The 22956-nt window shown below is 36.6% G+C and overlaps 1 protein-coding gene across 2 annotated transcripts in view; it reads right to left on the minus strand.

The window, feature by feature from the left end:
- PLXDC2 (plexin domain containing 2) overlaps positions 1–22956 on the minus strand; it is a 440730-nt gene that overhangs the window by 107204 nt on the left and 310570 nt on the right. For both annotated transcript variants that reach the window (XM_040248599.1, XM_040248598.1), the window contains exons 6-7: positions 21928–22046; positions 6016–6115 (exon numbers count right to left, since the gene is read on the minus strand). In XM_040248599.1, coding sequence (XP_040104533.1) covers positions 6016–6115; positions 21928–22046 — 219 coding nt within the window. The remainder of the gene's footprint in view (positions 1–6015; positions 6116–21927; positions 22047–22956) is intronic.

The following is a 22956-nucleotide window of genomic DNA, read 5'->3' on the forward strand; positions in this document are numbered from 1 at the left end:
GAGAGACAAGGTAAGATAACACAATTTACTGAAGGGTTTGTAGATCGATCCGTCATTAAATGAATGAAAAAGTCCTGATAACTTTGAAAATAATAGATGAGGCTCAGTTCTTCTGAAAAAGCTTTAACGGGACTGTATAAAAATTAGGGAAAATATTGCCAACATGTTCTTTCATTTTAGTTACTAAGTAATTATAATAGATGTGTCCTACTACCAAGTCCAAAATTATACACATTTTTTTAATGGGCAAAATCAGTTAAAGTGGAATGCTTAAATTTGAAAATGTATCACTAAATCATTTCTAAAATCCTAAAGCCTTTCAAAAGGCAAAGAAGAAGTAAAAAGTAGGTTAATATAAATATTATACTTGAAATTTAATGTTTTATTTCAACATTTATGTATGGTTCATTGTCACTCTATTCAATATGGTGACCATGAGTCATACATAACTCTTACAATTGAAATTAATTTAATCCAATTAAAAATTCAGTTCCCCAGTCCCACGAGTCACATTTCAAGTGCATGGTAGTCATGAATGGCTAGCAAGTCCAAATTGGACAATTCAGGTGTAAAACATTTCAACAGCACAGAAAGTTCTATTGAACTGTATAGGTCTATGATACTTTTTTTTTTTTTTAAGAATTAAAGCTTAAGGTATTTTGTATAATAAAAGTGCATCTCTGTTTCTGTTTAAGTTACATTTTTTTTTAGTCTGTGCACATAATTTTAATCAAATTCTTTGAAAAGTTGCTGCTTATTCTGTAAGTTCATAAGGAAACCATGTATGGTAAACTATATACAATGTTCATTAAAGAGTTCCCTAAATCTCTAAGTATTTTTAAAATATATTTGCTTCCCAAATTATTTTTGAAAATGCTGTTTCTTATTGAGCTGTGAATAATAATAACCAACAAAGTGAAGGCACAAACAGTGTCGGTATATTTAAAATAGTAGATGATGATGAGAAAGGGACTTGTGTTAAGAAAGAGCCAGTTAATGTATGTTGGTGGGAAGAAAAAAGTGGAGTATTCTAAGGGATTGAGAAATTGTCATTATTTTAACTTGTAGTAGAACAATTTCAAGTTAGGTCAGCTGCTTTCCAGATTAATTTCTAGTACAGGAATTCTACAGGTGTAACTTTGACATTACTGAAATGACATAGCTTTGAATTTCTAAATAAGCCAACCATGGAGACATGAGTGGATTTTCCGCATTTCTTGCTGGAAATATTATGCTCATTAAGCTCAGAAGGTGAAGGAAAAGGTGAGGGATGATGGGGAAAGTCAGCACTCTGGAGACTGACAAATTCAAAATGTTAAATGGGAGGAGAGAAACAAACAAGTATGAAAGGTATCAGTGAGCACTGTCCATTTATCCGAGAAGACCTCTACACACTGTGTAAAAGAACCTGGAGGGACATAAGCTGAGATTGAGAAACAGTTATTCAGCAGAGCTACTTAGCAAGAACGTATGGCAATTATATATGATCTATGAATAGATAACAATGTTAGAACTTTCTGGTAATCACAAGAATATTAGAGCAACAATGAAATACCATATTCTGCATATCAAATCTGTGAAGTTCAAAAAATGATAATAGTGTCTGAGAGCATTTAGGGGAAAAGGGTATGTAATATGATGCTGCCAGAGGAGTAAATTGTTACAGCCTTTATAGAAAACAATTTGTCAATGTACATAAAAATCCATTAACATTTAAGGGTTGCATATTCACTTTTTATGAATTAGATATATGTAAACATTTAAAAAGAGGATGTTCAGTACTGTTGTTTTACTGATAATTAACATGAAAAGCAATCTACATGACAAACCAGTACAGAAACAAATTATATAAATTATGAAACAAAGGAATTTGTTGCAGCTATTGATGACCACATTTAGACAAGTATTTAGCAGTGTAGAAAAAAAAATGTATATAAGAAAAACAGGTGCTAAACATATTTACAGGATAATACCAATTTTCTGCCTGTGTGTGTTTGTATACACTATGAACAAAATACTGGATGAAGATACAAGGAAACATTGATTGTTATCTCTCTGTAGTAGATTTATGGGCACTTTAATTTCCTTCTTTGGGTTTTCTATATTTTAAGAATTCCCTTGAATTAATATAGACTGTGCTCATAATCCCAAGTATGTTTTTACCTCATATTTCTATAATTTATAAACAAGTTCATTACATGTAGACCTATTTTTCACATCTGTTCCTTTGGAGACTGAACTGACTTATCTCAGTGGTTTTTATTCTGTTTCTAGGTTCTATAAAATATTTTATGAAAAACAGAAGGTAATGCAGACATATACAACTGACAGACACAACAACAGGTTAACAAACAAATGATGTCATATTCAGAAAGAATGAGTTTCAGAGAGAGTATCAAAGTGTCCTTGAATGGAAATTTCCTGTGGCCTCACTCTCCAGGGCACTGTGTCTGGGTATGGACACCTCAGTAAGCACTATTGTCTTTTTAAAGTAACAACGTTGATTCTGATGAATAAACAATACATGCAAATATAAATACAGTGTTCCTTTGTGCCAGGTACCACATGCTATACACACACTGTATCTTTAGATACCAAGATGGTCATTTTGCATATAAAGAAAGATAGAAATTAAATAAAATGTTCAAGGTCTCATGACCAGTATTCACATGACAATATCCCTTAAACTTTCTGGACTTTTAATTAGATTTTATCTTTTACTTTTTTCAAATGTAAGGATTAATTTCATCATAGACATTTTTCTTTTCTTTTTTTGAAGGAGGAAAGGAATTTCTCTTGTAACCTCAGAGCTAACTTACTAACAATGCCTGAATTCCCTTTGATATTTTAAACTATCAGACCACCTAATCTTTTTTGAAAGGTAAATATTTTAATAAGCCATGCTGAAAGTAATAAGGAAAACATTTATTTGGAAGACTTTAAAAACTGAAAAAAAAAAAACTGTTTTGTTGTCGACTTTATGATGAAAGGGAGGTGAATCTTCATAAACAAATTCCATTTGCCTTATAGCTTTTTGAATGCTCTACCAAACCTTTACCAAATCAGATGAGAATGGTATACTAATTGTGGGTCCACTGGGAAGAATTATTCTCATGGTTGTCATACTTTCCCATGTTGTCATGGCTAGATTAAGCCAAGGATCTAGATTCTATAACCCATGTAACCAAAATGATTGTGTGTGAGTTAGTTGCTCAGTCGTGTCCGACTCTTTGCGACCCCATGGACTGTAGCCTACCAGGCTCTTCCATCCATGGTATTTTCCAGGCAGGAGTACTGGAGTGGGTTGCCATTTACTTCTCCAACCAAAATGATTAAAAGAACAGAAAATCGATCTTATGAGAATGAGGTCCTGTGTAATAATGCACCTTGGAATACAGAAGAAATAAAACCACTCATTACTGAAGATCATGATCAGTTTTCCCTAAATTCACTCAGGAGAAGAAAAAGGGGTAACAGAGATAAAAGATTTAAATTCCCTATAAGGATGACTCCTAATAAGGAAGGTTGCTAAGTAAGGGAACAGAATCTTGAAAAGGACTTGAATGTTTATCTAAATTCTGATTGTGCAAGTAAGTAGCACATTGATCTCCAGGAATCATCTAGTTCTTCAAAAAAATATTACTTGTGTAACTTGTATTATGGTATTCTTGGGTTAGCCTAATCTCTGGCATAAATAAGTAAGCTGGTTTTTTTTTTCCCCTGGCTGAGAATACAATGCAACCATGCAACCATGTCTTTTACACTGAACCTCCTAACAGATACTTTCACACTTTATAAACATGGGAACAGATTTTCAAGGACATTAAAATTTCTCTGTTTCCCCAAAGACTGTTAAGTAGAACACATCAATTCCAATGTTCTTGCTAAAATATGGTCCCATCTAATGGCAGGGATGAGTGGACTGGAAACTCAGGCCTTCTGTTCCTTCTTGGCAAAGTTTCTCAAGATGACACCGAGGTCAACAGGAAATGTGAACATCACTCTGGTGCAAAGTCTGCCTCAGAGAAGCTTCTCCCTGAACTCAAAGCTTGAGTTCTTCCTTTAGATGAATGCTGAGTCCCAAACTTCAGATGTAATCTGGTCTCAAAATTCAGATTAACTTTGCCAATTTATTCAATGAAATTTATACTTGAGAAGGATGTTTTCCCCTCCAAACATACGGGTCACCCTATTACAATGTCACAAGGGAGCAAAAATTGCATTTAGGGATGCTGCTGTCTGAGGACAATTTTGTCATGCGTCAGTTCTGACAGTTTTGTTTTCAATTTGTTACTTTTCCCATATATTTTTTAAGTTGATATGTCATATTTTCACTTTTATTCAATTCAATAAATTTTCTATTCCTTCTTTTTTTTTTTTGGCCTCATCTTATGCGGGATCTTAGTTTCCTAACCAGGGACTGAACTCGTGCTCCCTGCAGTAGAAGTGGGGAGTTGTAACCACTGGACTGCCAGGGAAGTCCCCTCTGACACAATAATTGAATATTAAAATACATTTGCAAAAAAAAAATTCTTTTACTTTGGTGGATCTTCTTGAAACAATAACATATCAGAATATCAATGTGTACCAGGATGTCTTTTGAGGAAGCTGCAAATAAAATTCTTTCTGGGATGAAAGAAGCCACAAATAAATTAAAACTAGCAATCCTTTTACTTGAGTGATAATTGACTCACGTCATGCTTGACTGAAAACCTCTGAAAGGAAAAATGTGAGAACATTCCTCCTTACACAGGAATCAACTTGGCCTCTCCCAGGGCTCAGCCTCTTGTCTAAGAATTCTGTCAGGATGTCTTTATGTTGCCTGCACATAAGGATATGTCGCCTGCACATAAGGATATGTCTCTGCTCTGTTCACAGTAAAGGTTTGTCTCTGGAAAATCTGCCTTGATTTAACAGTTGGCTGGAATATTACCTCCCGCAAATTCTCAGTGAACAAGGAGAAACAGCCGTGGAAGATTCACTGTCTTCACCAAACAGAACTGCCACAAATGAATGTCATTCTAAACTGTAATTATAAGATACCCCCTATAATGTTTCCAGCCACTCCACTGCTCTGAAAAGTCTAATGTGCACTGCATTTACTTTCTATATTCAAGAGATGACATAATTAAACAGATGTAGCACAAGTCAAGAACAAACAGCATACACATGTGATTAAATTAAGTCTACCACTATAAGGAAATAAAAGAGGAACAAGACCTTTGAACAAAAGGGAAAAGAATGATCTAATCTTGAGATGTATTATATTGTAACCTCTTGCTTTACATGAACACATCCAGGACACAAATAATAATCACCTTTGTTACTACCATACCCAAGCAACATTTAGGGCTATTCTTGAAATAGAGGGAGGTTTCTAAAAAACAGAAGCTTTCAAGAAATGGCTATTTACATGATCAGAACTATTACAAATGGCACTTACATTTTTGATTTTTAATATGATGACCAGCTGCCCAAGTAACATATATGTTTTTATTCTAAAAATATAAACTGTACTAGAAAGGCAAAAGTGATTTAAACCAAAAAATAAACTATATTATGTGGTAGGTATGGCTCCATCAATATTTTTTTAACCTCAATTTCTATACTTTTTAAAATAAATCTTCCTTTAGACTCTCAAAAAATTTTATAAGAACTTGCTAAATATAGAATGGCACAAAGCTGTTCTTTTGCTGAGAAACTTATGTAAACTAAACAAAGTCACACAGCTATCAATCATATAACTTGTCACTCTTTGGAGTTCTTCTTCCTATTAATAAAAGAAATATTTATTTCTGCACAACCAAACTATTCCAAAGAATCCAAGCTCTCTTGGCTTGGCTATTTAATTTCACTCCTCCTAAATTATTAGTTCAACACTACCAGAGAGATAGCAAATGCCAATTAGACTTATAAGCCAACCAATATAATTAAGAAGCAGCAATTAGCCTAAATCAACCTCCTTTCAATTTACCCCTACAGCAGTCAGACTCTGATTACCCTTCTTCTACATACTGGGAATTTGTTGGATCCTGTGGACAACAACAAATGCATCTGACAGGCCCACTTTCACTGGGTGATTGGTCGAACTTATCTGTGTGACCAAGACAGGAATCTGGAAAAGAAAAAGCATATTGTTATGAGTTAGATTTGCATTTCATTCAGGGGTAGGGGTGGGGAATGTGATCATCCTGTTTAATGGATAAAATTAGATGATGGAGATGAAGGGACAGAGAGAGCAGGAAATAGTAAAGAAAAAAGACATAAATATCTGAAAATAACATCTGGTTAGAGCTATTTGATGGGTTAAAGTGACAAGAGGGTTCCTAGTCCTACAGATGGGGTTATTTGATGATGAAAATAACAGATTCTCAGGGAATCAAATGAATGTTGAATGCTGAAAATTTATCACACATACAGGCACACCATGAATGCATGCTATCATTTCAGAAATACAGATTTTTTTTGGTATCATTTGTTTTTCCTAAAGACTCTATTATATATTCATTTTCATAGTTTAAAAAAATCCTTGTTTTCAAGTGGCCTTGTAGATATAAAATGTAGAGAAAGATAATAGTGTGCTCTTAACTATATATTATTAACATACATTTGATTATTACATGGATTAAAATTAATATTAATTAAAAATATTAATATAGTTTATTAATATACAGTGAAATCTGGCAATTGTTTGTTAATGGATGTCAAACTTCACTATCCTAGGTAAAACTCATATGGAAAACAATTTATTATGGGTCAGTTTAAGGTAATATCTCCTAAATTTAAATCTCAATAGAACCAAAATCTGAATATTATAGACATCTATAATGCATTCATTTTTAAAAATTAGGACACACTGAGAATATACTAAACATGATACAACAGTAGTAAGACAAATTCTTACTACTAGTCATTTTTTCTAGATGAAGAAAAGAATCATTAGAGGTAGGATTACTATTTTTACTACCAGTTTTATAGAGAAAAAAAGGGGAATGAAAAATTCCATTCACCATTACAACGGAAAGAATAAAATACTTAGGAATATATCTACCTAAAGAAACAAAAGACCTATATATAGAAAACTATAAAACACTGGTGAAAGAAATCAAAGAGAACACTAATAGATGGAGAAATATACCATGTTCATGGATCAGAAGAATCAATATAGTGAAAATGAGGATATTACTCAAAGCAATCTATAGATTTAATGCAATCCCTATCAAGCTACCAATGATATTTTTCAGAGAACTAGAACAAATAACTTCACAATTTGTATGGAAATACAAAAAACCTGAAATAGCCAAAGCAATTTTAGAAAGAAGAATGGAACTGGAGGAATCAACTTGCCTGACTTCAGTCTCTACTACAAAGCCACAGTCATCAAGACAGTATGGTACTGGCACAAAGACAGAAATATAGATCAATCGAACAAAATAGAAAGCCCAGAGATAAATCCATGCACCCATGGACACCTTATCTTTGACAAAGGAGGCAAGAATATACAATGGATTAAAGACAGTCTCTTTAACAAGTGGTGCTGGGAAAACTGGTCAACCACTTGTAAAAGAATGAAACTAGAACACTTTCTAAAACCATACACAAAAATAAACTCAAAATGGATTAAAGATCTAAATGTAAGACCAGAAACTATTAAACTCCTAGAGGAGAACATAGGCAAAACACTCTCTGACATAAACCACAGCAGGATCCTCTATGACCCACTTCCCAGAATATTGGAAATAAAAGCAAAAATAAACAAATGGTACCTAATTAAAATTAAAAGCTTCTGCACAACAAAGGAAACTATAAGCAAGGTGAAAAGAAAGCCTTCAGAATGTGAGAAAATAATAGCAAATGAAGCAACTGACAAAGAATTAATCTCAAAAATATACAAGCAACTCATGCAGCTCAATTCCAGAAAAATAAACGACCCAATCAAAAATGGGCCAAAGAACTGAACAGATATTTCTCCAAAGAAGACATACAGATGGCTAACAAACACATGAAAAGATGCTCAACATCACTCATTATCAGAGAAATGTAAATCAAAACCACAATGAGGTACCATTTCACATCAGTCAGAATGGCTGTGATCCAAAAGTCTACAAGCAATAAATGCTGGAAAAGGTGTGGAGAAAAGGGAACCCTCTTACGCTGTTGGTGGGAATGCAAACTAGTACAGCCACTATGGAGAACAGTGTGGAGATTCCTTAAAAAACTGGAAATAGAACTGCCTTATGACCCAGCAATTCCACTGCTGGGCATACACACTGAGGAAACCAGAATTGAAAGAGACACGTGTACCCCAATGTCCATTGCAGCACTGTTTATAATAGCCAGGACATGGAAGCAACCTAGAAGTCCATCAGCAGACAAATGGATAAGAAAGCAGTGGTACATATACACAATGGAATATTACTCAGCCATTAAAAAGAATACATTTGAATCAGTTCTAATGAGGTGGATGAAACTGGAGCCTATTATAGAGTGAAGTAAGCTAGAAAGAAAAACACTAATACAGTATACTAACACATATATATGGAATTTAGAAAGATGGTAACGATAACCCTGTATGCGAGACAGCAAAAGAGACACAGATGTATAGAACAGTTTTTTGGACTATGGGAGAGGGCAAGGGCAGGATGATATGGGAGAATGGCATTGAAACATGTAAACTATCACATGTGAAATGAATCGCCAGTCCAGGTTTGATGCATGATACAGGGTGCTTGGGGCTGTTGCACTGGGATGACCCAGAGGGATGGGATGGGGAGGGGTGTGGGAGGGGGGGTTCAGGATGGAGAACACATGTACACCCATGGCTGATTAATGTCAATGTATGGCAAAACCAATACAATATTGTAAAGTTAAAAAAAATTAATTAAAAACACAAAAAAGAAAAAATCTTCAATAAATAAAGGGATAAGAAACGAAAAGGAAGGGTAATGCATGAATAAATCTTTAAGTAGAAAAAGCAGCTTGTGGACCATCTATGGGAAAGTCATTAAAGAACATATTAGATCAGATATGGTTGTATAAACCATAATAAATAGCATACCAATAAAAAGGAAGGAAAATAACTTGGAGAGAAGATATAATAAGGGCTATAATGCTTATTTTTGCCTCAACATCATGAAATTATAAAAAGGCTTATTTCATTGAAACTGACCAACTAAGAGGATATTTTAATGTTTCTGAAATTTGTGGAATTATATCAAAACAAGTAAATGAAAGATGACTTTTTCTGTTTATGTACTAATCGGTATTCTCCTGAACAATGTTGTGGTATTGCCAATTTTATATCAGGGTGCCCAGTTCTTAATTAGCATTAAGAAGTATTCTGATATGTGGACAACAGAAACAAACAAAATCAAACCAAGATTTTTGTCCTTAAAAGTTTATTTACTAAATGAAACTCTGAGATAATTTACTTAGTAATTTCCAAGTCATACTTGGGCTTCCCAGGTTACTCAGTGGTAAAGAATCAGCCTGCCACTGAAGGAGACATAGGTTCAGTCCTCAGATCAAGAAGATTTCCTGGAGAAGGAAATGGCAACTCACTCTAGTATTCTTGCCTGGAAATCCCCTGAGCAGAAGAACCTGGTGGGCTACAGTCCACGGGGTTGCAAGAATCAGACATGTCATGGCAACTAAACAAGAACAAGTCATACTTAGTATCAATATATATGGCTTGAAGTATACTAGATTAGTGGTAACTATAGGAGCTGGAGTGGCAGGAAGATGATTCTCAGTGAACATGTCAAGGACTTAAGGAGAGGGAGAAGAAGAGAGTCACAGTCAACAGCATCATCAAGAATTTTGGTCTTCAGTTCAGTCAGTTCAGTCACTCAGTCGTGTCCGACTCTTTGCAACCCCACGAATCACAGTACACCAGGCCTCCCTGTCCATCACCATCTCCTGGAGTTCACTAAGACTTGCGTCCATCGAGTCCGTGATGCCATCCAGCAAACTCATCCTTGGTCGTCCCCTTCTCCTCCTGCCCCCAATCCCTCCCAGCATCAAAGTCTTTTCCAATGAGTCAACTCTTCGCATGAGGTGGCCAAAGTATTGGAGTTTCAGCTTTAGCATCATTCCTTCCAAAGAACACCCAGGACTGATCTCCTTCAGAATGGACTGGTTGGGTCTCTTTGCAGTCCAAGGGACTCTCAACAGTCTTCTCCAACACCACAGTTCAAAAGCATCAATTCTTCGGCGCTCAGCCTTCTTCACAGTCCAACTCTCACATCCATACATGACCAGAGGAAAAACCATAGCCTTGACTAGACGGACCTTAGTGGGCAAAGTAATGTCTCTGCTTTTGAATATGCTATCTAGGTTGGTCATAACTTTTCTTCCAAGGAGTAAGCGTCTTTTAATTTCATGGCTGCAGTCACCATCTGCAGTGATTTTGGAGCCCCCCAAAATAAAGTCTGACACTGTTTCCACTGTTTCTCCATCTATTTCCCATGGAGTGATGGGACCAGATGCCATGATCTTCATTTTCTGAATGTTGAGCTTTAAGCCAACTTTTTCACTCTCCTCTTTTACTTTCATCAAGAGGCTTTTGAGTTCCTCTTCACTTTCTGCCATAAGGGTGGTGTCATCTGCATATCTGAGGTGATTGATATTTCTCCCGGCAATCTTGATTCCAGCTTGTGTTTCTTCCAGTCCAGCGTTTCTCATGATGTACTTTGCAAAGAAGTGAAATAAGCTGGGTGACAATATACAGCCTTGAAGTACTCCTTTTCCTATTTGGAAACAGTCTGTTGTTCCATGTCCAGTTCTAACTGTTGCTTCCTGGCCTGCATACAGATTTCTCAAGAGACAGGTTAGGTGGCCTGTTATTCCCATCTCTTTCAGAATTTCCCACAGTTTATTGTGATCCACACAGTCAAAGGCTTTGGCATAGTCAATAAAGCAGAAATCGATGTTTTTCTGGAACTTTCTTGCTTTTTCCATGATATAGCAGATGTTGGCAATTTGATCTCTGGTTCCTCTGCCTTTTCGAAAACCAGCTTGAACATCAGGAAGTTCATGGTTCACGTATTGCTGAAGCCTAGCTTGGAGAATTTTGAGCATTACTTTTACTAGCATGTGAGATGAGTGCAATTATGCGGTAGTTTGAGCATTCTTTGGCATTGCCTTTCTTTGGGATTGCAATGAAAACTGACCTTTTCCAGTCCTGTGGCCACGGCTGAGTTTTCCAAATTTGCTGGCATATTGAGTGCAGCACTTTCACAGCATCAGGATTTGAAATAGCTCAAATGGAATGCCATCACCTCCACTAGCTTTGTTCATAATGATGCTTTCTAAGGCCCACTTGACTTCACATTCCAAGATGTCTGGTTCTAGATGAGTGATCACACCATTGTGATTATCTGGGTCATGAAGATCCTTTTTGTACAGTTCTTCTGTGTATTCTTGCCATCTCTTCTTAATATCTTCTGCTTCTGTTAGGTCCATACCATTTCTGTCCTTTATTGAGCACATTTTTGCATGAAATGTTCCCTTGATATCTCTAATTTTCTTGAAGAGATCTCTAGTCTTTCCCATTCTGTTGTTTTCCTCTATTTCTTTGCACTGATCACTGAAGAAGGCTTTCTTATCTCTTCTTGCTATTCTTTGGAACTCTGCATTCAGATGCTTACATCTTTCTTTTTCTCCTTGGCTTTTCACTTCTCTTATTTTCACAGCTATTTGTAAGGCTTCCCGAGACAGCCATTTTGCTTTTTTGCATTTCTTTTCCATGGGGATGGTCTTGATCCCTGTCTCCTGTACAATGTCAGGAACCTCCGTCCATAATTCATCAGGCACTCTATCTATCAGATCTAGGCCTTTAAATCTATTTCTCACTTCCACTGTATAATCATAAGGGATTTGAATTAGGTCATACCTGAATGGTCTAGCGGTTTTCCCTGCTTTCTTCAATTTAAGTCTGAATTTGGTAATAAGGAGTTCATGATCTGAGCCACAGTCAGCTCCTGGTCTTGTTTTTGTTGACTGTATAGAGCTTCTCCATCTTTTGCTGCAGAGAATATAATCAATCTGATTTCGGTGTTGACCATCTGGTGATGTCCATGTGTAGAGTCTTCTCTTGTGTTGTTGGAAGAGGGTGTTTGCTATGACCAGTGCATTATCTTGGCAAAACTCTATTAGTCCCTGCCCTGCTTCATTAGTAGCAAGAAAAATGGCATCATGCTTTTCATTGGAGCCAGTGTACTGCACACCTTCAGAGTTCATTCCCATTGCTGGCTATGAGCACAGTGTCCTCTGCTTGTGCAGAGAGGACAGCTGTGAGGAGCAGCATAGAAAAGTCCAGAGAAGGAGGAGACTAGGGGCAGTAAGCAATGGAAAAGGAAGAGGACTGCAATACCACTGGCCTTGAACGTTCTTCTTTCACATTTTATAGAGTGCATGAATAAAAGCATAGAATTTCTAAAACTCTGCTATTGTATCCTGATTAAATATTAACATGAAAATGTACAAGAAGCTTTTGACTCTCCACATTTTCCTAGAAGCCAGCCAAGTCTTTTAGGAAACGATTACATATCATGTTTAGAATAAAACCACTTTTATCAATTGAATGAAATGCTTAATTTGGGAAAAGATTAATGAGGCCAAGTGTAGGCTTTCTCTTAGATTTCTTTCAGGAACACGTCTGCCTCTCTTCACCGGATACCACCTTATCTTTTCCACTTTGCCTTCTTGGGCTGTTATCTTTTCACTTCAAAACCTCAAAGGCGTGGAGTTGTTCAGCATAAAGATGGTTCATCTACTCACTTACTGCAGCAAGTAATTGGGCCATGTGAGCTCCCTGTGAGCGAGTCAGGCCAGGCTTCACAGCTTATAATGAGAGGCCATTTGTTAAGCTAAATCAGGAGCACGGCTAAAACTACATTTAAAATGAACAATTTTTTTTTATTAACATCAACAAAGCAACTGTGTGTGTGCATATGTATACAAATAAGCTGTCTAGAATTAGAACTGAGAGTGCAAAAAATTAGCACAAGAAAGGACCTGTCATAGTGTCACAGTCCCCTACTCTATAGCAGACTAGGTATCGGATACAAAGTACGCAAGTCAGAGAAGCCATAGCCAAGGGTCATGTCCAAGAACAAAAACTCTGAAACTATACTTATGGAAGCTATCCTTTCTCCCAATTTATATTCATTCTTAAAATGTCTCCTAAGTTAGTTACTGGGGATATCAGTCAGGAAGCCAATCTACATACAATCTCTGAACCAGCTTTTTAAAAATGTGGCTTCATTATTTCAAGAGCCTGTAATACTCATCTTTTTATGATTAAAGCTAAGCTTAATTTTCACTTGACCTCTGTATGATTTGTAATGAATCATAAATTTCTAAGAACAGGTTTTACAATGATATTCATTCCACAGGACAGATACAGAAAAGGAGTGTTAACACCAGTTAAAATATGCTCCCATTTCGGCTTACACAAACATTTCTCAAGTCTTTTCTTTTAAGGTGTTTTAATTTTCCTTCCATTTCATAAGACACAGATAAGTTTGTTATTTAAGTAAGTATAATTTTTTTTTCTAGAAATGATACTGAAGCAAATGAAGTATGGAGGCAGAAAAGAGTTGGAATAACTAGGTGAAATTAAGGCAGGAAATGGTATCAGGCGTCAGCTTAGGGCAGAGCATGTGGGGCTTTGGCGGAAGATTCAAAGACAGAAGTTGTTCCCTTTTCTGTCTGTGGTATCATTCTCCAGGACACGAGGGCCAGACACAGTACTGAAAACGTGAACTTTTATGTCTGTCTCTATAACAGTTAGGTGGGTAACAGCATGCAAGGGAATAGAATTTTATTTTTCTCTGTGTTCTGCCCTGCAAACCTTGCCAAAACATTCATTTGTTTCCATTATGGCCCAGCTATCTATCTAATAGGCAGCACAGCATCTCAGCAAGGGTCTGATTGCAGAGCATGTGCTCCCAAGTATGAATCATATGCCTAGCAGAATGCAACTGGAGAAGAATTACTTTAAACTCCTTTTTGTTCGCTTGCTCATCAGCAATGTGATATCTAATAGCTTACACATGTACCTTAAGAAAACCCGAAAGCTTACAATTTTAATTACTCTTACCTTCGCTTAACCCTTAATTTCCTACCTCATCTTCCTTAAAAATCTAACTGGTTTTAAACCAATACAGAATTGTAAAGTAAAAATTAAAAATAAATAAATTAAAAAAAAAAATCTAACTGGGCTTCTCCTTATGCAGTAGGGCATCCAATTTTTAAAAGTCATGCTCTCTTTTATTACTATCAAAGCAACACATAAAGTCCTGAGTATTAGGGCTTAGTTGTCTGAAAACTACATTTGAACAGCAGGGCTTTCAGTTAAATTTGACAATACAAACATCCATTTGCTTTCCTGAATATCACTGCCAGTTCTCACAATTGTTTTAATCTGCTTCTGGCTTTCAGTTTCTGAATGCTTTTCATATGCCAGCTATTAAGCAATGCACTTAATGCCCTGAAAGCAAAGATGAGCCATAAGTTAAAGATATATTATTTTTAATATTATTATTAAAAATTATTAATTTACTTATTTGGCTACATCAAGCCTTAGTTGTGGCACTTGGGCTAGGTTGCCCTGCAGCATGTGGGATCTTAGTTCCTCAACACATCACCTGCATTGGAAGGCAGATTCTTAACCACTGGACCACAAGGAAGTCCCTAAAGCTATATTCTTAAAATGCTTCCTACTCTCATTTTCATGATTGTACCCCATAGAAAATCTGGAAGCAGACAACAGGATGAAATTGACAAGAACAGCTCTATATTAAAAGAGGGGCTTCCAACTTCATTTCTACATAAGTTAGAAATGGTCTAGGGTAGGAAAGAAGAAATTGATGAGGGAGACACTGGAGAGAGCACACCAAGAGTAAATTTTCTAGCCAATCGCCACTGAGTGGAAATGTAGGATGAGTGTTCCAGGGCTTCTGATTTCTCAAGAAAGGAGGCAAATCTATATTTTTATGTGAAATCTTCAAATATTTAGATGTGGGCAACATATCCATTGGATCAGGTGGTTGGATGGCATCACTGACTCAATGGACATGAATTTGAACAAGCTCCAGGAGCTGGTGATAGACAGGGAAGCCTGGTGTGCTTCAGTCCATGGGGTCTCAAAGAGTCAGACACGACAGAGTGAATGAACTGAACTTAACATATCCATGTTTTAAATACACATCACTGAGCCCTCTGACATAAAGACAACCCATTACTGAACTGACAAACTAGAGTTGGAACATCTTTTAAAAGAAGAGAGTGAGGCAGGTGCTCCTTGAAGAAGCCTGTACGGCTTGGCTCAGGATAATCAAAACCATAATGGGGAGTTTTTCTGATATGATAGCTGAATAAGGGAATTTGCCTAAACAGTTGGGAATAAAACACCAAGGGAAAGGAAATGGGATTAGGAAGCATACCCTGGATTTGGGGAGACCTGGGGAAGGTACAAGACCTTTTGCCTCAAGGACAAATTAGCTCTTAGGTTCTGGAATCCTCAGAGCAGAGAAATGGGATATGGCCTGATATGGACAGGAGCCCTGTGTGAAACAAACCTCTCCATGTCATCTCAAAGATTAAAGGGAAGTGGGGCTTGGAAGGAGAAAATGCACCTAGGAAGATCAAATATCTTGTCCAAGGACAACATAACCCACTAGTTGCAGGGCGGCATTAGAATAAACTTTCTATTCTAAATATAATTATTTCTTGTAGGTCATTGATTCTTACTTCCTTGCTACTTTATTTATTTTCACTCCTAATATTATAAAGGAAGAATGGTTCAATCTGTCATTTTTTTGTACTATGGGAAGTTTGAGAAAATGAAGACATTGGGGAGCTTTAGTATGTGAGATAACAAAAATGTATGCATGCAAATGATTAGATCCTAAATAAAGCCATGCAGATATAATTTTGCACTTTATGTATTTTAAAATAGAGGGAAGTGATATGATATGATATAAAAACATCAGTATCTACATTTTTTTGGAGTTATTTCTTCATAGTTTATAATTAGCATTTTATGGCATCTGGGTTTTCTGAACCCTGTATGATACATTTATCAAATAAATTTTATTTAAATATATATATATACACATCAGTTCAGTTCAGTTCAGTTGCTCAGTCGTGTCCAACTCTTTGCGACCCCATGAATCACAGCACGCCAGGCATCCCTGTCCATCACCAACTCCCGGAGTTCACTCAGACTCACGTCCATTGAGTCAGTGATGCCATCCAGCCATCTCATCCTCTGTTGTCCCCTCTTCCTCCTGCCCCCAATCCCTCCCATCATCAGAGCCTTTTCCAACGAGTCAACTCTTCTCATGAGGTGGCCAAATACTGGAGTTTCAGCTTTAGCATCATTCCTTCCAAAGAAATCCCAGGGCTGATCTCCTTCAGAATGGACTGGTTGGATCTCCTTGCAGTCCAAGGGACTCTCAAGAGTCTTCTCCAACACCACAGTTCAAAAGCATTAATTCTTCTGCACTCAGCTTTCTTCACAGTCCATCTCTCACATCCATACATGACCACCGGAAAAACCATAGCCTTGACTAGACGGACCTTTGTTGGCAAGGTAATGTCTCTGCTTTTGAATATGCTATCTAGGTTGGTCATAACTTTTCTTCCAAGGAGTAAGCGTCTTTTAATTTCATGGCTGCAGTCCATCATGGTCAACAAAAGAGTCTGAAATGCAGTACTTGGAGGCAATCTCAAAAATGACAGAATGATCTCTGTTCGTTTCCAAGGCAAACCATTCAATATCACAGTAATCCAAGTCTACGCCCCAACCAGTAATACTGAAGAAGCTGAAGTTGAATGATTCTATGAAGACCTACAAGACCTTTTAGAACTAACACCCAAAAAAGATGTCCTTTTCATTATAGGGGACTGGAATGCAAAAGTAGGAAGTCATAAAACACCTGGAGTAACAGGCAAATTTGGCCTTGGAATACAGAATGAAGCAGGGCAAAAACTAATAGAGTTTTGCCAAGAAAATGAACTGGTTATAGCAAACACCCCCTTCCAACAACACTAGAGAAGACTCTACACATGGACATCACCAGATGGTAAATACCAAAATCAGATTGATTATATTCTTTGCAGCCAAAGATGGAGAAGCTCTATACAGTCAACAAAAGCAAGACCAGGAGCTGACTGTGGCTCAGATCATGAACTCCTTATTGCCAAATTCAGACTTAAACTAAAGAAAGTGGGGAAAACCACTAGACCATTCAGGTATGACCTAAATCAAATCCCTTATGATTATATATATACACACACACACACATATATATATAGTTTCTGGGATGCATATACATTATATTAACACATGTTAAGCATTCTTGCATATACAGGAATAGCCATAACAGCAAATCACTTCATACCTAAATGGCAATTGTTTCACTGTTCGGTTCTTTTTGGCTTTCTCCTTTTCCCTTGAATTATTTATTTATTTTTCCTATAAATTTTACAAGCTCACTAAGTGTTCATCTTTTAATACTTTCAGCATGATTACCATGAATGAAGGATCATTACAGTTTAAGTAAGAGAAATAGTCCTCAAAGAAATTTTAAAAATGCATTTAGGTTGCCAGTTAAACCTACAACTAATTGGCAATGATTTATCAATTATGCATTCTGCCACAGAAACAGTAAATGTTACACTAAGGAACATTAGGATGAAATACTTATATGGTAGAAGAGATTAAAAAGTAATTTTACCTAATAAACAGTAAAGTTCCTCTATATATACTTCCACTAAAATTTGCTGCAGGATGAGATAATAAGTATTGGTATTCAACCATGAAAATGGATAAAGTAGACTGACTCTAAGGTGGGACATGTATTCCTCTATGGCCATGTAAAAAGACTGCATGACTTTTCTTTTTAATCGTATTGTCTGAAACTTCCCATGAACTGGTGAAAAAAAAATAATCAAATTTACAATAGTCACAAAATGGATCACTTCCTTTCCGAGTCTGTATCTGAAGTAACAATAAATTCAAAATATAATAGGAGAAGAAAGATGAAACAAGTTAGAGAAGTGCAACTTCTAAAATATGATAGTATACTAGGACAGGCAGCATAAAGAACTGTAAGAACTCTGGTTTCAAATCTGTAGTGTTTTTGGAAAATTTTTTTTGTGTGTGTGTGAACAGGCAGTTTCCTTGTTACATTATCAATAGACCAAGAATTTCAGGTCTGTACTACAATCAAGAGCTCTCCTGGTGGCTCAGTGGTAAAGAATCCACCTGCCAATGCAGAAGACCTGGCTTTCATCCCAGGGTTGGGAAGATCCCCTGGAAAAGGAAATGACAACCCACTCCAGTATCCTCACCTGGGAAATCCCGTCACTCAGAAGCCTGATGGGCTACAGTCCATGGGGTTGCAAATGAGCTGGACACAACTTAGTGACTAACAGGGCTTCGCTGGTGGCTCAGACGGTAAAGCGTCTGCCCTCAATGTGGGAGACCCGGGTTCGATCCCTGGGTTGGGAAGCTCCCCTGGAGAAGGAAATGGCAACCCACTCCAGTATTCTTGCCTGGAAAATCCCACGGATGGAGCCTGGTAGGCTACAGTCCATGGGGTCACAAAGAGTCGGACACAACTGAGCGACTTCACTTCACTTCTTAGCGACTAACAACAATAACTGTAATGCAAACAAATATCACTATTCAGTGATAACTTAAAAAAATATACTGAATCTGGGTTCTATTATGACAGCTAGTTATTCCTATTAACAGAACAGAAAATGGTAATTTGATTTTTCCAAATTCCATTTATCTGAGAAAGGATTTATGTTTTTATCATGATTTTCACGTATGTACAACTTCCTTTTCATTTTTAAAAAAATTAACAAAATAGGATCTTTCCTGGTGGCTCAGTGGTGAAGAATGCCTGCCAATGCAGGAGACACTGGTTCCATCCCTAATCCTGGAAGAGCCACTAATCTTGGGTGCCGCAACCATTGAGTCTGTGCTCTGGAGCCTGGGAGCCACAATTACTAGGTCCACGTGACAACTGCTGGAGCCTGCATGCCCCAGAGCAGGTCCTTGGCCACAAGAGAAGCTACCACAATCAGAAACCTGCACACCACAAGTAGAGAGTAGCCCCTGCTCTCCCCAGCTAGAGGAAAGCCCTCACAGCAACAAAGTCCTGGCACAGCAATAAATAAACTAACTAAATAAAATTATTTTAAAAGTTAGAAAAGAATTTTAGTTCTGGATATTTAATCAGAACAGGATTACAAAATTATACTCCTTTATATTCTTCCAATTTCATTAGCTCTGTAGCTTAACTCCTGACTTTATGGGACTATAATTGTGTAATATATTGGAGTCCGATGGAAAGATTATTAAAAAGCAAACATTAAAACATGTTTATTGAAATGAAAGAAATGAGAAATAGATTTGTGACTTGTTGTACATAATCTTCTTGGGAAAGAAAAAAATGTTGAGGTGTCCTAGGGTCACCACATTAAAGAATATTGTTCTGGATTGTCCATATGTAGCTCTGTAACCTCAGGCATATCAATTAACCTTTCTGTCTGCATAGCTATAAAATCAAGGTAATTGTGTATGACCTAACTCCATAATCAAGCCACACACATCTACTAAACACCTTCTATGTGCCAGTGCCTTTGTGAAAGGATAAGAATATAAGATATTGTTGAAGAATTGAAAACTATCATGTGTGTGAAAGCACTTTTCAAGGATAGTACATTAGGCAAACAACTATGTTACACTACCAAAATTATAAATGCTTTTCTAGAAAGGCCAGGAGCACCTAGCTGTCACCTCAAATGGGCAGGAGGATCTTTATTGTGGTAAATTTTACAAGCAGAACCTTGCCTTAGAAAAATAAAATACAAGACAGTTATCAGGAAGAAAAAAGTAGAATAGAAAATAAGTAACTGGTTTTTAATCAGGAAGGAGAAAGGACAGCAAGGCAAATGATAAAGCAATGACTACTTTTAGAACTCCAAATTCACAAGGACTGATAGTCTGGGAATATCAAGAAAGTGTTAAAATTGCCTCTCAGCTTAATATTCCCATGACACAATAGGAAAATCATAATGGAAAATTTCTCTTCAGTTAAATAAAGAAAAGAAAAGGACATTAAAAAAATATCAACCTCACTACAAAGAGAGAATAGGAAAAATAAACTGTTACTATGCAATGTGAGACACCCATCGAGAACAGTATAAATAAAGATGACAATTTTGATAATAAGGTTTAGAGAGAGAGAGAGACCACAATAAGAACACAAACCTCTGTTTTGACAAAGCCCACAGTTAGTGAGATTTCAGATTCTAGACTTTCTGACTCTTCATCGTTCCAGAAATTTTACCACTGTTAGTTACAATGTTGAAAATAACATTGCATTACTTGGCAGTTCCAGCAATACACTGGATTACAATGAAAGCTAGAAATGCATAAGTCCCTTTAAGCAATATTCTCTCAGATTCCAAGGAGCGTGATGTAAGCAGCAGGTAGGCTATGATATCAAAACAGCTTTGGGTGAGGATGCAACAAGCAGAGTAGATCTTCTCTTCTATTCTATGTTCACTATTGCCCCAAGTAAGTGATTAATGGGAGAATTCTTCAAAGGAATGGAAACATTTAACATGGTTATGAGCTTTCCAAAAGTTGGCCTATTTAACTGAAACATAACCATCCCTCACTTTATAGAAAAGATAGATTTCAGAAGACATGACCAAAGTGAATCCTTTTAAAATCATTGGCATCCTTTTTAGAGTCAGGGATTCATTTCCCAAGGGAAAAATAACCCTTCAGTTGGAAGTAATATGGTGAGTCCGTATTGCAGTATTATAAATACTCATTAAGACATGGTCAATAATGCCCATTATCAATTCACATTGTCAGAATTTCTCTCATGACTAGTGACTGCCTAAAACATCATTTCTGATACTTCTGAAACTTTATTCTTAAATTCTTTGCTGCCTTCTCCCAAAGTTTAGGTTGTCTAATAGATCTTAATTACATTGTCAACAGAGTTTTAAATCAAACATGCTATTATTCTAATTTAGACATTCTGTAAATTTAAGGTTACAATCTAGTCAATTTCTATTCTCTGTCAACTTGGGGAAATGAAACAAAGTTTAAATTTCCTTATTCATTCTTTCACTTAGATCTCTAATTAATCTTTCTTGCATGCATACTTAGTGCCTTCAGTTATATCCGACTCATCGGGACTTTATGCACTGTAGCCGACTAGGCTGCTCTGTCCATGGGATTCTCAGGCAAGAACGCTGGAATGGGTGGCCATGCCGTCTTCCAGGGGATCTTCCTGACCCAGGGATCGAACCTGTGTCTCCTGTGTCTCCTGCATTGCCAGCGGATTCTTTACCACTGTCACTGGGGAAGCCCTAATCTTTCCTATCAGGTAGCAGTAAACACTAGCCAAAGGACCTGTGGCCTCAGCTGTTCTGGAACGCTCTCAGTATTGGGTCATTGAGCCACACTAATCTTCATGTCTATTAACACTTTGAAATTAGAGTCAAAAGATGTCACAGAAGTTGATGAGGCAAAAACAAATAATATAAACATAAACAATCAGATTTAGATGAAAATCCTTCCAATTGGTAATATTTTATTTTCTCAGAGATATTTCATTATACTATCACAAGAATATAATTATTTAATAATTTTAATGAAATTCAATGGTCATAATGCCAAAGATATCAGAATACAAAAATAAAACCCCAAAATAACTAGTGTTATCCAGCAGATTTTTAAAATTGTATTTTTTTAATAAAGCAAAAGAAATCAAGTGGTGAGAAAATGACTTGAGGTTCATGAATGTTAAATGCCCTTTTTTGACACTTGGAGAAAATGATAGAGAGGTCAAAGGGGAAAGAACACATCAATATATTACTTACTTCTTTATATCCAAAGATGATGCGTCCATCCATGAGGAGGGTTGCTTGGAATGTGAAGCTTCCCAGGTTGTAATTATCCTGGAGATGTACATGGTCCCATTGGACAACAAGTGCTGTGCCTATAAACCCCATTGGAACAGAGAAATGCGATGAGAAAAATAATCAGTTCTGGTGGGAATCTTCACAAAAGCATGGATCTAACTTTCTCATCTAGTAGTTGTGCTACTTGAATTGTAGATAGTTAATTGGAATTCTGTTACTGAAATAGCATTTGGGATATTTATAAAGAATTGAGTATTCTCTAAATCTAACCTCATACTGAGGTTAATATTGAGCCCAGTATGGGGGAATTTTGCCTTAGGAAGTCCATTAATGTTAATGGGTTTACTGTCTGCTTAAATTTCCATGAGCCACTTTCAAAATGCAACCCAAGTGACTTGAATGAACTTCAAATACATTTGACAAATGCTGAGAGAGAAAGGAACACATTCAGGGAAGCTAGCATCACTTATAACAGACTTGAAGATGTCTCTTCCATATTTACAATTATACTCTTCCATGCTGAAGAAATTTCTTTAACACCAATCGGAATTTTCTTCTTTTATTCACAGTGCCTGCATTTCTGTCTTTGTAGTATTGCTTCTAGAAGGTTGCAAGGTAGCTTTAAGTGCCCCAGGCTAAGATTTCTGAAGCCCTCTTGAAGTACACTGGGATGAATCTTTAGTGCTATATACCACAGTCTGGTAAGTTAATCTGCCAATGTTTACTATAAAATTATTAACATGAAATATTAATTGAAACACAGCTTAATAGCCACCAATGAGACAACAAGGATGAATCTGGAGGGGCATTAAGCTAAGTGAAATAAGCCAAAAAGAGAAAGAGAAAAACTTCATGGTATCACGTTCATGTGAAATCTTAAAACAAAGCAGGGACTAGAGTCTGGGGCAAACAGAAACGCTAACAAAAAGATACCAACTTTCACTGATATAACAAATAAGGTCTGAGGATCTGATGTATAACACAGTG

The sequence above is a fragment of the Oryx dammah genome, unplaced genomic scaffold, assembly GCF_014754425.2.
Source record: "Oryx dammah isolate SB20612 unplaced genomic scaffold, SCBI_Odam_1.1 HiC_scaffold_10, whole genome shotgun sequence".
Taxonomy (NCBI): domain Eukaryota; kingdom Metazoa; phylum Chordata; class Mammalia; order Artiodactyla; family Bovidae; genus Oryx; species Oryx dammah.